The sequence below is a fragment of the Microcaecilia unicolor genome, chromosome 7, assembly GCF_901765095.1.
Source record: "Microcaecilia unicolor chromosome 7, aMicUni1.1, whole genome shotgun sequence".
NCBI lineage: Eukaryota > Metazoa > Chordata > Amphibia > Gymnophiona > Siphonopidae > Microcaecilia > Microcaecilia unicolor.
In genome coordinates, this window is record NC_044037.1 from 12,408,901 (window position 1) to 12,422,011 (window position 13,111).

Sequence of the window (13,111 nt, forward strand, 5' to 3'; positions counted from 1 at the left end):
GAGACCCCCTTCTAAGGCACAGCACAGTGAACTAGTACCTCCTGCTTCATCGGGGCATCCCTCTCTCCAATGCACTGATCAGCTGCGTCCCATTGGACCTGCCTCTTTAAAGGTGTAAGACCTAATGAGTTAATGGCTCTTGATGCATGGGTCCTCTGGGCCCATCCCTTTTGATGACCTGTTGGACAACACTTTTGAAAAAAGTAATAGGCTAAATTTCAAGTGCTGAAAACATGGGTATAGAAAGTGAGATGCGTAGGCAGGGTTGTATGGGAGAAGCCGGAGCAATGGAAACCCAAATTGCTGTTCAGTTGTCGTCCTGCCTGTCAGGTTTCAGGTCAATGAAAGTATGCAGAAGTACCCCCCCCCCCCCCTCAAATGTAATGTAATTTAATGTAATTCAGATCCACTGTATGCAAATGTAATCTTGTCTTTTCATTCTGGTTTCCACGAAGGCATGATCAACTTGTAGCACTCATGGACTGGAATTGACTTTAGCCAGAATAATTTTCTCATTGTTTCATGACCTCCAAAATTCACAAAGATCAACTGAAAACCAAAGAACTCATAATGATAATAGAATCAGAATTGATGATATTATGTATAATAACAGATAACTAGGACAGTAAAAATGCTGCTTTCCCAAAGCATATCAATAGAACTAATTCCACTGGTTCATCCTTTCTGTCTTCTAGCGATTACCGATATGTGGCTGCTGCGCTCGCAGTGATGAGGAACGTGACTCAGCAGATCAACGAGCGGAAACGAAGGCTGGAAAATATCGACAAGATAGCTCAGTGGCAGGCATCGGTCGTAGACTGGGAGGTAGGCAGTGGCTGTGACGCCAGAGAGATTCACTTTTTACCTTCTGCTTTCCACCTACCTTATTTTTATAGGGAGGAGCTGTGGGACACACGGGCATGGCGTTGAGCCCCATCTGTTTCGGTCTTGGGACTTTATATTGTTTCGTAAAACATTTACAGAATGTGGCATTCCTAATATACATAAGGGACCATTCTCTCACTCTTATTCTTATAGAGGGTAATTTTATAACCAGGTGCCTAGTTTAAGGTGGCAAAAACACACCTATTTCAAGCCTCTGTTATGAAGAAAAGTAAGTACCTTCTTGTTGTTACAAAATACTAGTGTAAATGGTTGAAAACACCCCTTGATTTAAAGTGCAATCAATTTCACTAGCCTGATGGTGGCTTCTAGATGGTGAAAATTCAGATAAACAAAGTGGGAAGTGCACCAATGACTCCAGGAAGAAGAGACTATGATGATGTAGTGTAAAAAAACTTTATTGTAGGCTCAACACAGTACTGTGTTTCGGCCACAGGCCTGCCTCAGGAGTCTTGATTGATGTGAAACAAGTATTCAATAGTGGTTGGTCTCGTTAAAAACCTTTATGTTTTTAAAGAACAGTCTAGTGGAGCAAATCTACTTTCACCTTAGTGCTCCACTAGACTGTTCTTTAAAAACATGAAGGTTTTTATCGAGACCAACCACTATTGAATACTTGTTTCACATCAATCAAGACTCCTGAGGCAGGCCTGTGGCCGAAACACAGTACTGTGTCGAGGGGGTCATTTCCTTGACGTCAGAAGAAGGCGGAACATGAGCGAAGCGAAGGCTAGACAGTAGACACGTCGGGAGCGCCGCCTCCTTCACTGACGCTGCGCCTGCACTGCCGGATTGAGGTAAATTTAAAAGAAAAAAAAAAGGAAAGGGATGTTGGAAGGTGGGGGGGGGGGGGGGAAGAGGGCGGGCAGTTGGGACATGGGAGCGGGCGGGCAGAGGAGAGAGGAGCATGCGAGGGCAGGGTTCATGGAAGGGACAGAGAGGAATTGCTGGATAGGGTCAGGGATGAATGGAGGGGGCAAGGGACAGAGGGGCATGGATGGACATGGATTGCAGGGCAGGGCTCAGGGAGAGGGAAATTGCTGGATAGGGATGAATGGAGGGGGCAGGGGACAGAGGAGCATGGATGGGCATGGATTGGGAGGGCAGGGCTCAGGGAGAGAGGGGAATTGCTGAATAGGGTCAGAGATGAATGGAGGGGGCAAGGGACAGATGGGCATGGATTGATGGGAGGGTAGGGCTCAGGGAGAGGGGAATTGCTGGATAGGGATGAATGGAGGGGGCAGGGGACAGATGGGCATGGATGGATATAGATTGCAGGGCAGGGCTCAGGGAGAGAGGAGAAATTGCTGAACATAAAGGGGAGGGAAGAGAGATGAAGGAGATGAAATGAGGGAAAAGGAAGAGAGGAGAAAAACTGCACATGGATGAAGAAAATAGGCAGAAGCTGAGGACCAGAAATGAAGAAGAAAGGAGGAAAGAAATAAATGAAAAGGAAGCCCTGGAAACGGAGTTAAGAGGACAGATAGCCGCAGAATCAGATACTGGGCCAGCATGATCAGAAAAAGAAAGTCACCAGACAACAAAGGTAGAAAAAAAATCATTTTATTTTCATTTTAGTGTTTGGAATATGTCCACTTTGAGAATTTACATCTGCTATCTTATTTTGCAATGTATAGCAATTTGTTTCTAAGAATATTGCTGACAATTCCTGTCAGTGTGGCAAGTGGTGAGCGATCATTTTCACCGGGGGGGGGGGGGCGCCAACTGATAGTCTGCAGGGGGGCGCCAGAGACCCTTGGCACAGCCCTGAGCACAAATGCTCATAGTCTAGGTAAAAAGGTTCAAGACTTGCAAGCCCTGATGTTTGAAGAAAACTTGGATATTGTTGCTATTACAGAGACGTGGTTCAATGATTCCCATGAATGGGATGTGACTATACCGGCCTATAATCTTTTTAGAAAGGATAGAGTGGGCCGAAGGGGTGGAGGAGTGGCACTGTATTTGAGAGACAATATCAGAGTGGCTGAAATGTGGAGCACCTGGGGAAAGGAAGAAGCTTTATGGATCGTCCTGGAAAGAGAAGATGGAACCTGTATCCACACGGGGGTTATCTACAGACCTCCGGCACAAATAGAGAAGCTAGACAAGGGTCTGATAGAGGATATTCAAAAGATTGGTATGAAAGGGGTGGTGCTACTGTTGAGAGATTTCAACTTGTCTGATGTGGATTGGAACGTCCCGTCTGCGGAATCGGAAAGAAGTAGGGAGATTGTGGACGCATGTCAAAGTGCCTTGCTCAGACCAATGGTGACGGAACCCAAGAGGGAAGGGTCGATGCTGGATCTAGTGCTCACAAATGGAAGAAGTGTTTCTAATATCCGGGTGGGTGCCCTCCTATGTAAAGCGATCATCACAGAATACGATTTTGATAAAATGGGCGAATACCTGAAAAAGGAGCTGTTGAAGTGGGAAAGCCTAGGAGAAGTGGAACATCAGTGGTCAAAGCTGAAGGCTGCTATAAATATGGTGACTGATCTTTACGTGAGGAAAGTAAACAAATCCAAGAGAAACAGGAAGCCTTTATGGTTCTCCAACCAATTAGCTGAAAAAAATAAGAGCAAAAGAGACATTGTTCAAGACATACAAAAGAACGCAACGAGAGGATCACGGAAAAGATTATCAGATTAAACTCAAAGAAGCAAAGAGGGAAATATGGCTAGCAAAAGTGCGAGCGGAAGAAAAAATGGCTAAAGATGTAAAGAGAGGTGACAAGACCTTTTTCAGATATATTGGAGAAAGGAGAAAAATAGGAATGGAATTGCGAGACTGAAAGATAATGAGAATGGTTATGTGGAAAGTGAGGAGGATAAAGCGAATGTGCTGAACAATTACTTCTCTTCGGTGTTCACGGAGGAAAATCCTGGTGAAGGACCGCGGTTGGCTGCTGAAGGAATATTTGGGAATGGAGCGGATACTGCACCATTTACAGAAGAAAGGGTTTATAAACAGCTGGAGAATCTGAAGGTGGACAAAGCTATGGGACCGGATTGGATACATCCCAGGATACTGAGGGAGCTTAGGGAGGTCTTGGCAGGACCTCTTAAAGATTTATTTAATAGATCTTTAGAGACGGGAAAGGTTCCGCAAGGTTGGAGATGAGTGGATGTGGTCCCTCTTCACAAAAATGGAGACAGGGAAGAAGTGGGAAACTACAGACTGGTAAGTCTCACGTCGGTGGTAGGAAAAATAATGGAGTCGCTGCTGAAAGAAAGGACAGTTAACTTTCTAGAAGCCGACAAGTTACAGGACCTGAGGCAACATGGCTTTATCAAAGGAAAATCCTGCCAAACGAATCCCATTGACTTCTTTGACTGGGTGACAAAAGAAATGGATGAAGGCCTTGCGCTAGATGTAATCTACTTGGATTTCAGCAAAGCCTTTGATACGGTCCCCCACAGAAGACTCGTGAATAAGCTGAGAGGGCTGAACTTAGGACCAAAAGTGGTGAACTGGATAGAAAACTAGTTGACTGACAGGTGGCAGAAGGTGGTGGTAAATGGAATCCGCTAGGAGGAAAGGATGGTGAGCAGTGAGGTTCCTCAGGGGTCGATGCTGAGGCCCATTTTGTTTAATATATTTGTGAGAGATGTTGCTGAAGGGTTGGAAGGAAAGGTTTGCCTTTTTGCAGATGACACGAAGATAGCCAATAGAGTGGATACCCTGGAGAGAGTAGAAACGATGAGAAAGGATCTCTGAAAGTTAGAAGAATTGTCGAGGGTCTGGCAGTTAAAATTTAATCTCTAATACCTTCTGAGTTCCAACTGAAATACTCTCTGGTATTCTAATTCAATAATTATGATATATTTTATACCATTAAGATATCTTAATGTTGAAAATAGCAAGTTAAATACTGTTAGCGTTAATCTAGTTCTAACATCTGTTGTCCCAAGACTACATCATATTTAACTGCCAGTATGTGGTTGGCATGATGGCAACTTGCCAACCAGTGTCAAACATGAATGACTATAACCTGCACAGACTAGTGGGTACAGCTCTGGCCGCCTTGTTGAGCAGATTTGATGGATTTCGTAGGTCTTTTATCTGCCGTCATTTACTGTGTTACTGTCAGATTCAGTAGAACATAAGCTGATGACACAGCCAGCGCTTGCTTGCTTCAGTCTGTGGACACGACATTGTGCAATATTTCCTCCAACTGTTCGAGAAGGAATGGATCCACAGAAGCTTAGCTGAAATTGGGTGGCGGGGGGAAGAGGGGTTGGTGGTTGAGAGGCTAGGATAGGGGAGGGCAGACTTATACAGGGTCTGTGCCAGAGCCGGTGATGGGAGGCGGGACTGGTGGTTGGGAGGCAGGAAATACTGCTGGACAGACTTATACGGTCTGTGCCCTGAAAAAGACAGGTACAAATCAAGGTAAGGTATACACATATGAGTTTATCGTGGGCAGACTAGATGGACCGTGCAGGTCTTTTTCTGCCGTCATCTACTATGTTACTATGAGATGCTGTTTTTGTCCAGGTGCTCCTTACTCAGCAAAAGTTTGGTTACAGAAAATAACTGAGGTTAGCTGAATTATCTTCTCCTCTGATTTCCAGCTATACAGTAGAGTAACCTGCAAGTAATCAATAATTCCAATTAAAACTAAAATGACTCGAGTCAGCGTCTAGTGGCTGTGCTTTTAGTCCACTTGATTTACGCAGAAATAAGGGTGAATAAACAAGCTGTAGGTGAAACTTTGTGATCAGATTAATTCCATACATCTGGGACTGCTACTTTATGAGATGATGAAGTGAGGTGCCATCTACACATTGTTCCAGTGGGTGCAGCTGCGGGTGGGTCTCTGTCACATCCTGCCCTTGTTAACATCACTTCCTGTTTTCTCCCTGGTGGGAAGCAGCAGATGTGTATCATTGCTGCTGCCTGCAAAGATGCTGAGGTAGACTACGGAGGGGGGGTGGGGGGAGAGTTGCAGGGCCACGGACAGGGGGGGCAAATGCAGGGCCGGTCTTAGGCAGAAGCGACCAAGGCGGCCACATAGGGCCCCGCGCCTAAGGGGGCCCCGCTCAGCGTGCCTCAACTCTGCCTCGTGCCTCCACTCTGACCTGGACCGGGACCGCATCGAGTCACTCAACCTCTCTCCAGCCATAGGCAGATAAAGCATTCCTGGCATACCTTGTACACTGTAGCACTGTGCTGGATCTTTTATATATATAAAACTCACCCTCAATGTTCTGAAGACAGTGACGTCAGTGAAGCCAAGCCCTGACTTCCTTCAAAAAGGTTCGAAGGTTCGTGGTGGTGAAGCCACCAAAATCGCTCCGGGCCCCACCCTCGAGGGCGGAGCAATGGCAGAACAACGAAGGGGTTGGCAGGGAGGGAGGGAGGCGGGGGGGGGGAGGAAATCGCTACGGGCCCCGCCCACGCGTCAAACGTCATGACATTGAGGGCGGAGCAATGCCACAACAACGAAGGGGTTGGCGGGGGGGGGGGGTGTGCTGCCGACGAAAACCTTGCTAGCGCCTGTTTCATTTGCTCAGAAACGGGCCTCTTTTACTAGTTTCTTAATATTTTTCCTTATTTTCTCCTTTGTTATGAGAATTGGAACTACTAATTGTAGTGGACTTGAACTGAATAATTTCTGGGGAGGGGAGGTTTCATGATGATAGCATTGTGCTTATTATTTCAATCAGTTTTGTTGTACAAGTTTAGCTTCATTTGTCTTTACTTGAAATTTCATAAATAAAAAAAATTTATAAAAATGGAATAATCCTTTCAATGGGGCAGAGCTAGGGTGGGGGCGGGGCTAGGATGGGGCCCCACCAAATTGGTCTGCACAGGGCCCCGCACTTGCTAAGACCGGCCCTGGGCAAATGCCAGATTCGGGGGCGGAGGAGAAGGAGAAAGATGCAGGACTCTATTTCAGTCAAAAGGGGTCCATACATCTTAACTGTGAACCCACCCAAAATGACAGGTCTAGAGCTATGCCGCTGGTTTGTTCACCCCGGAGTCTTTGTAACTTGGAATAATTGTGAAACGATCAACAAAAGAAACCGATGCATCAAACCCTATAAAGACTCCGGTTTTCCTCCAGGACCAATATAACGTCTCAACACCAAAGTGAAGGAACTGTTATTAAAGAGAAGAGAAACTCTGTCAAAGCACCACTGAAACCCTGCTGTAAAGGAAATCTAAAATAAATTACCTTGAGCTTCAATTATAAAGTATTGCAACTTTAATTATAAAGTCAAAGGACTATAGTACACTAATTGAGATGTAATAACTGAAGCAATTATCAAATACAGAAGCTGTAAAGCTTCTCTGGTTCTAGGGCAGACTCAAGACCTGTCGCTTCTTCCTCTTCAACATCAGCAAAATTCGCCCTTTCCTCTCTGAGCACACCACCAGAACTCTCGTCCACGCTCTCATTACCTCTCGCCTTGATTACTGCAACTTACTCCTCACCGGCCTCCCACTCAGCCATCTATCCCCCCTTCATTCAGTTCAGAACGCTGCTGCACGTCTTATATTCCGCCAAAACCGATATACTCATATCACCCCTCTCCTCAAATCACTTCACTGGCTTCCAATCAGTTATCGCATACAATTCAAGCTCCTCCTCCTTACCTACAAATGCACTCAGTCTGCGGCTCCTCACTACCTCTCCACCCTCATCTCCCCCTATGTTCCCGCCCGTAACCTCCGCTCACAGGACAAGGCCCTTCTCTCAGTACCCTTCTCCACCACTGCCAACTCCAGACTCCGCCCATTCTGCCTTGCCTCACCCCATGCCTGGAACAATCTTCCTTTACCCATACGCCATGCCCCCTCCCTACCCATCTTCAAATCTCTGCTTAAAACTCACCTCTTCAATGCTGCCTTCGGCGCCTAACCACTCGAGATATATAAAATACCCCAATCTATCCACCCTATCAGACTAACTGTTCACTCGTCCTCTAGATTGTTCACTTGTCTTTAGATTGTTTTCTTGTCTTTTAGATTGTAAGCTCTTTGAGCAGGGACTGTCCTTCTATGTTTAAATTGTACAGCGCTGCGTAACCCTAGTAGCGCTTTAGAAATGCTAGTTAGTTAGTAGTAGTAGTAGGGCAGCTCTAAAGTAAATCTGAAGTAACTCTTTCATGATAATGTAACTATTGAAACTAGACAGCGACAATAATTTTAATTGCCTGATTCATTTCTGGTGCACTCGGTCCAAATTGCGTTCGTGGTATGGTAAGACTGCTCACGTATGGATAGTTTTCTTGCATTTCATGTTGATGGTGGTAGAAAAGTTAAGTCCCCCTGCAAGCAAAGTCAGTTTTACAACCAACCTTGTTCCTTATTCCATAGCAGTAGGACAACTGTGAAGGCAGATCGAGTGGCGGAGGTGGGGGGGGGAGAGTCTACAAACCAGGCACCAACATTTCCGAGCACAAATGTTCAGAATACTAGAATATATGCCAGGGGTGTATCTGGACTTCGGCAGGAGGGAGGGCCAGAGCCAGAGTAAGGGGGCACATTTTAGCCTCCCTCCCCCCGCGCCATTGCCAGACCCCCCCGCCGCCAAATTTGACCCCTCCCTGCCAACGACCCTCCCGCCACCAACACTCCCCCGCCGCTTTCACCTACCTTTGCTGGCGGGGGACCCCAACCCCCGTCAGCCGAGGTCCTTCTGTTGCAAAGCTGGCGGGGGACCCCAACTCCCACCAGCCGAGGTCCTTCCATTGAAAAGCTGGCAGGGGACCCCAACCCCCGCCAGCCGAGGTCCTCTCTTCCGTTGCAGCAAAGCTTCCTTCAGTTTCAAATTCTGAGTCTGGCGTCCTGCACGTTGTACGTGCAGGACGTCAGACTCAGAACAGGAAGCTTTGCTGCAACGGAAGAGAGGACCTCGGCTGGCGGGGGTTGGGGTCCCCCGCCAGCAAAGATAGGCGACGGCAGGTTGGTGGCGGGAGGGGGGGTGGAGAGGGTCATCGGCACGGGGGTCCAGGGCCAAATCTACGGGGGCCCAGGCCCCCATGGCCACACGCAGATATGCCCCTGATAAATGCGTGAATATGCCAACCTGCTACCTACACGCGATCTTGTAAATACCCGCTTAACTTACGTTAGGGGCCCTTTCACCACAGTGGGTGAAAAGCAAATACGAAATGGCCGTGTGGTAAGGTCGCACTTTCCGCACGGCCATTCCGGAGGGGGGAGCACTTATAAGGGCTCCTGCGCGCTAACCCAGCAGTAACCGGGCAGTGCGTAATGCTGCCCGATTACTGCCGGGTAACCCCCTGCGGAAATATTTTTTTAGTATTTCCACTAGCACCGGAAATGGTAGGCGCTGTGAGTGGAACTACCACCAGCAGCCACATTGGTCCGGCGATAGTTCCCGGTTGCCGCGCGGCAACATTTTACTTTTCCCGTTCGCCATGTGGATTACGGTGGATGGGAAGTCACGCAGAGTTAAGATGTCAGATGAAGCATGGTCGGCGTTGCGGGCTATGGGGTGTCCTGATTTGCCGGTGCAGACACAGTGACCGGTGGAGTCTAATGAGCCTAGAAAAGATTTCAGCATGGCAGGTGGTGGTGGAGCGCGGGAAGAAGGCCCACAAGCAGGCCTCGTGAGGACCTGGTCTGTCATGTGATGAGGTAGTAACATCCAGCTGAGATACTTGAATATTGTGACAGCGCAGGACTCGTTGCTTGAATATGGGCTTACACTAGGGGCTAGAAGGGGATAGAGAGGGACAAAAGGGGATGGTAATGGGTTTGCGTGGGGCTTCATAAGAACATAAGAGTAGCCATACTGGGTCAGGCCAATGGCCCATCTAGCACAGTATCCTGTTTTCCAAACAGTGGCCAAGCCAGGTCACAAGTACCTGGCAGAAACCCAAATCATGGTAACACTCCATACTACAAATCCCAGGGCAAGCAGCTGCTTCCCATGTCTGTCTCAATATCATCCATTATCCTTTCCTATGTTTTTAGTCTCATGCATTAATCCAATGGTCTCTAATGTTTCTCAAACCTCACACTAACATTATTTTGCTTCTGTCTCACCTAGAATGTAAACCGCACTGAACCCTGGAAAGGGGATATTAGCGGTATAAAAGAATTGATTTGAACTGAGCATGTGCAAGGAATGCCTGCATCAGTGCTTGGAAAGCACATCACTGATTTGGGGGAGGTTAGGGCCTGACACCTGTTTCTGCTCATTTTGTATTCCAGCTAAATCCACAGCAGTACTAGGGATTCTGGTGCCTGGTGCCCGGTGCCCCCCTTCATTTACAGTTACCAGGGAACTAATGTTTATTTATTTATTTATTTAGATTTTGCTGACACCTTTTTCAGTAGTAGCTCAAGGTACTCTGGATATTTCTCTGTCCCAGGAGGGCTCACAATCTAAGTTTGTACCTGAGGCAATGGAGGGTTAAGTGACTTGCCCAAGATCACAAGGAGCAGCAGTGGGATTTGAACCGGCCTCCTCTGGATTGCAAGACCTGTGCTCTAACCACTAGGCCACTCCTCCACCCCAAAGAATCTTGTTACTCTTTGGGGTTCTACATGGAATCAGGGGCGTATCTGGCCTCCGACGGTAGGGGGGGCCAGAGCCAGAGGAAGGGGGCACATTTTACCCCCCCCCTGCCGCCACCGACCCCCCTCCGCCATTACCGGACCCCCCCCCCCCACCACCAACGACTCTCTCCACCCCCCTCCCGCCGCCAGCCCTACCCCGCTGCCGTTTCTTACTTTTGCGTCCGCTTCCTCCTGCGCCTTTAAAAATATTTCTTCAGCTGGCGGGGGACCCCAACCCCCGCCAGCCAACCCGAGGTGACAACTTGCAAGTTCTTCCTCCACCGTGGCCAACATGCTGGAGTTGAGCGTCTGAATCCAGTTCAGAGTAAAACGTCAGACTCCGAACTGGATTCAGACGCTTTCAACTCCAGCATGTTGGCCACGGCGGAGGAAGAACTTGCAAGTTGTCACCTCAGGTTGGCTGGCGGGGGTTGGGGTCCCCCGCCAGCTGAAGAAATATTTTTAAAGGCGCAGGAGGAAGCGGACGCAAAAGTAAGAAACAGCAGCGGGGGAGGGCTGGCGGCGGGAGGGGGGCTAGGGCGAAATCTGCGGGGGCCCAGGCCCCTGTGGCCCCATGCAGATACGCCCCTGCATGGAATGTTGCTACACTTTGAATCTTGTTACTCTTTAGAATTCTAGAATCTTTATTTGTTTATTTATTTAGATTTTGCTCACACCTTTTTCAGTAGTAGCTCAAGGTACTCTGGATATTTCTCTGTCCCAGGAGGGCTCACAATCTATGTTTGTACCTGAGGCAGCAGTGGGATTTAAACCGGCCACCTCTGGATTGCAAGGCCGGTGCTCTAACCACTAGGCCACTCCTCCACTCAAGGTTTGTTTGTTTGTTTGTTTGTTTGTTTATTTATTAATTATTACATTTATATCCCATATTTTCCCACTGATCAGTATTGCCATACTGGGACAGACCAAAGGGTCCTTCAAGCCCAGCATCCTGTTTCCAACAGTAGCCAACTCCTCCTGGGGTGGGTCTCATGCTCTTAAGGTGCTCCTGGTTTTCATAGGGACTGTTCTTAAGGTGGCCCAGGTTATCGGAGGGACCTTTCTTAAGGGAGAGGGGCAGTGTTCTATAGACCCCTTCACAAGTGATTAAGTTACATGTGTAAGTAGTATTATTTTATAACGATGCATGCAATTACACATGCATCATTTATAGAATTAAAGAGTTAGTGCAATCAAATTGTCAAATGTAGCAGAGGCAACAGGCAGTTAAGCACCAGTAGCAAACCAGCATTTACATTCTTCGCTTCCTTATTCAACGAGTGCTTCAATCTCTTTATGACTCAAGTCCCACTCAGGGATTTAATACAGATTTCTTTCTCTCTTTTTCTTAGGGACAGGCAGGATAACTCTGTCATTGTAGGATTCCATTTACAGTTCAAAAGATAGTATCTTTGAGCCTCAGGGACTCTGAGCTCAGCTGTGCTGGGATCCTTAGGAATCCTGTAGACGTAAGAGGTGGTAACATCCTTCAGCCTAAAGATGTTCCTCAATCACAAGATATAAGGTCTAGGCATCTTGCTGGAATGCACAGTTATAGGCCAGTCTCTCTGTCACGATGGTGACTGTTTCCTTGTCTGTGCTTGCCTCGTCCTCTGGTGGCCAGAACCGGTGGCTGCTATGAACTGTCACCCGTTCCAGACTTCAGCCTAGTCTGGTCCGGATCTTCCGGGCTGCCAGACTTGCTTCTCTTGTTTGTGCCTGAACAGCACCCGTAGCTGCCTTGTGATTCCTGCATCTGAACTTCAGCCGCTGATGGGCTTTATTAATCAACTGGTAGAGGAGTGTGATCAACTGGAAACTTCTGTGTTTGCCTTTGCATCGTCTAAGGTCCCTGGTTTGTTGGTGCTTTGTTGCACTCCTGCCTAGTCTGGTTTCTTGTTTGAGTTTCTTGTCCGGTTCTAGTTAGTCTGTGTGTAGTTTAGCTTAGGTTTATTGCTTATTTCTTAGTCTTGTTTCTGGATTGTATTCCTGGTCTAGTTTCTGTTTGTCTGTGTCTCTTGCTTAGTGGCTGCTCTGCAGCTTTCAGTCCTGATGCTTGTCTGTCAATATTTGTACCCTGTTTCAGTGGCTGCTTGGCAGCTTTCAGTTCCTGTCCTGTAGCTTGTCCATTTCCTGCCTTGTGTAGTATTGTCTGTCTGTGAGTCCTAGCCCAGTTTCCTGCCTTGCTGCCCATGTTTATTCTTTTCCCCTCTGACCCTTAGTCCCCGTTCAGCCTAGTTGGTATCCAGTTCCTGCCCTGTCCGGTAAGTCCTGCTGGCTGCCTGCACCCAGGGGCTCAACTCCCGGGGAAGGGCAGTCAAGTGCAGGTGAAGTCTAGCTGTTCCTGTCAGAGTTCTACCTTGTCTCTGGTGGGGGGTGGTTTTGCCTGCCACTGCTGCTCCACAGCAGTGGCCCAAGGGCTCACAAACCTAGTTTCTGCCTTGAAAACGTGACACTCTCTTTGTGTGTGAAATAGAAAGGATGTAGAGGAGTCCCAAAGCCCTCTAGCACCCAACAGGGCAGTTGCTAAAGTGGTTCTGACTTCTGTGTACTTCATTCTCATTCCTCAGTGTGGCATAGCAAGTAGGTTCCTGATTCTGAGACCTATACTGGTAAGGCTTTAGCTTGAAGATTCTCCCCTAGTGGTAAAGTCAGAGGTCAGGGATGA

The 13,111-nt window shown here is 47.8% G+C and overlaps 1 protein-coding gene across 1 annotated transcript in view; it reads left to right on the plus strand.

Moving 5' to 3' along the window:
* ARHGEF9 (Cdc42 guanine nucleotide exchange factor 9) overlaps positions 1-13,111 on the plus strand; it is a 429,305-nt gene that overhangs the window by 371,736 nt on the left and 44,458 nt on the right. The window contains exon 10 of the mRNA XM_030210261.1: positions 696-825. Within this exon, the coding sequence (XP_030066121.1) occupies positions 696-825 (130 nt within the window). The remainder of the gene's footprint in view (positions 1-695; positions 826-13,111) is intronic.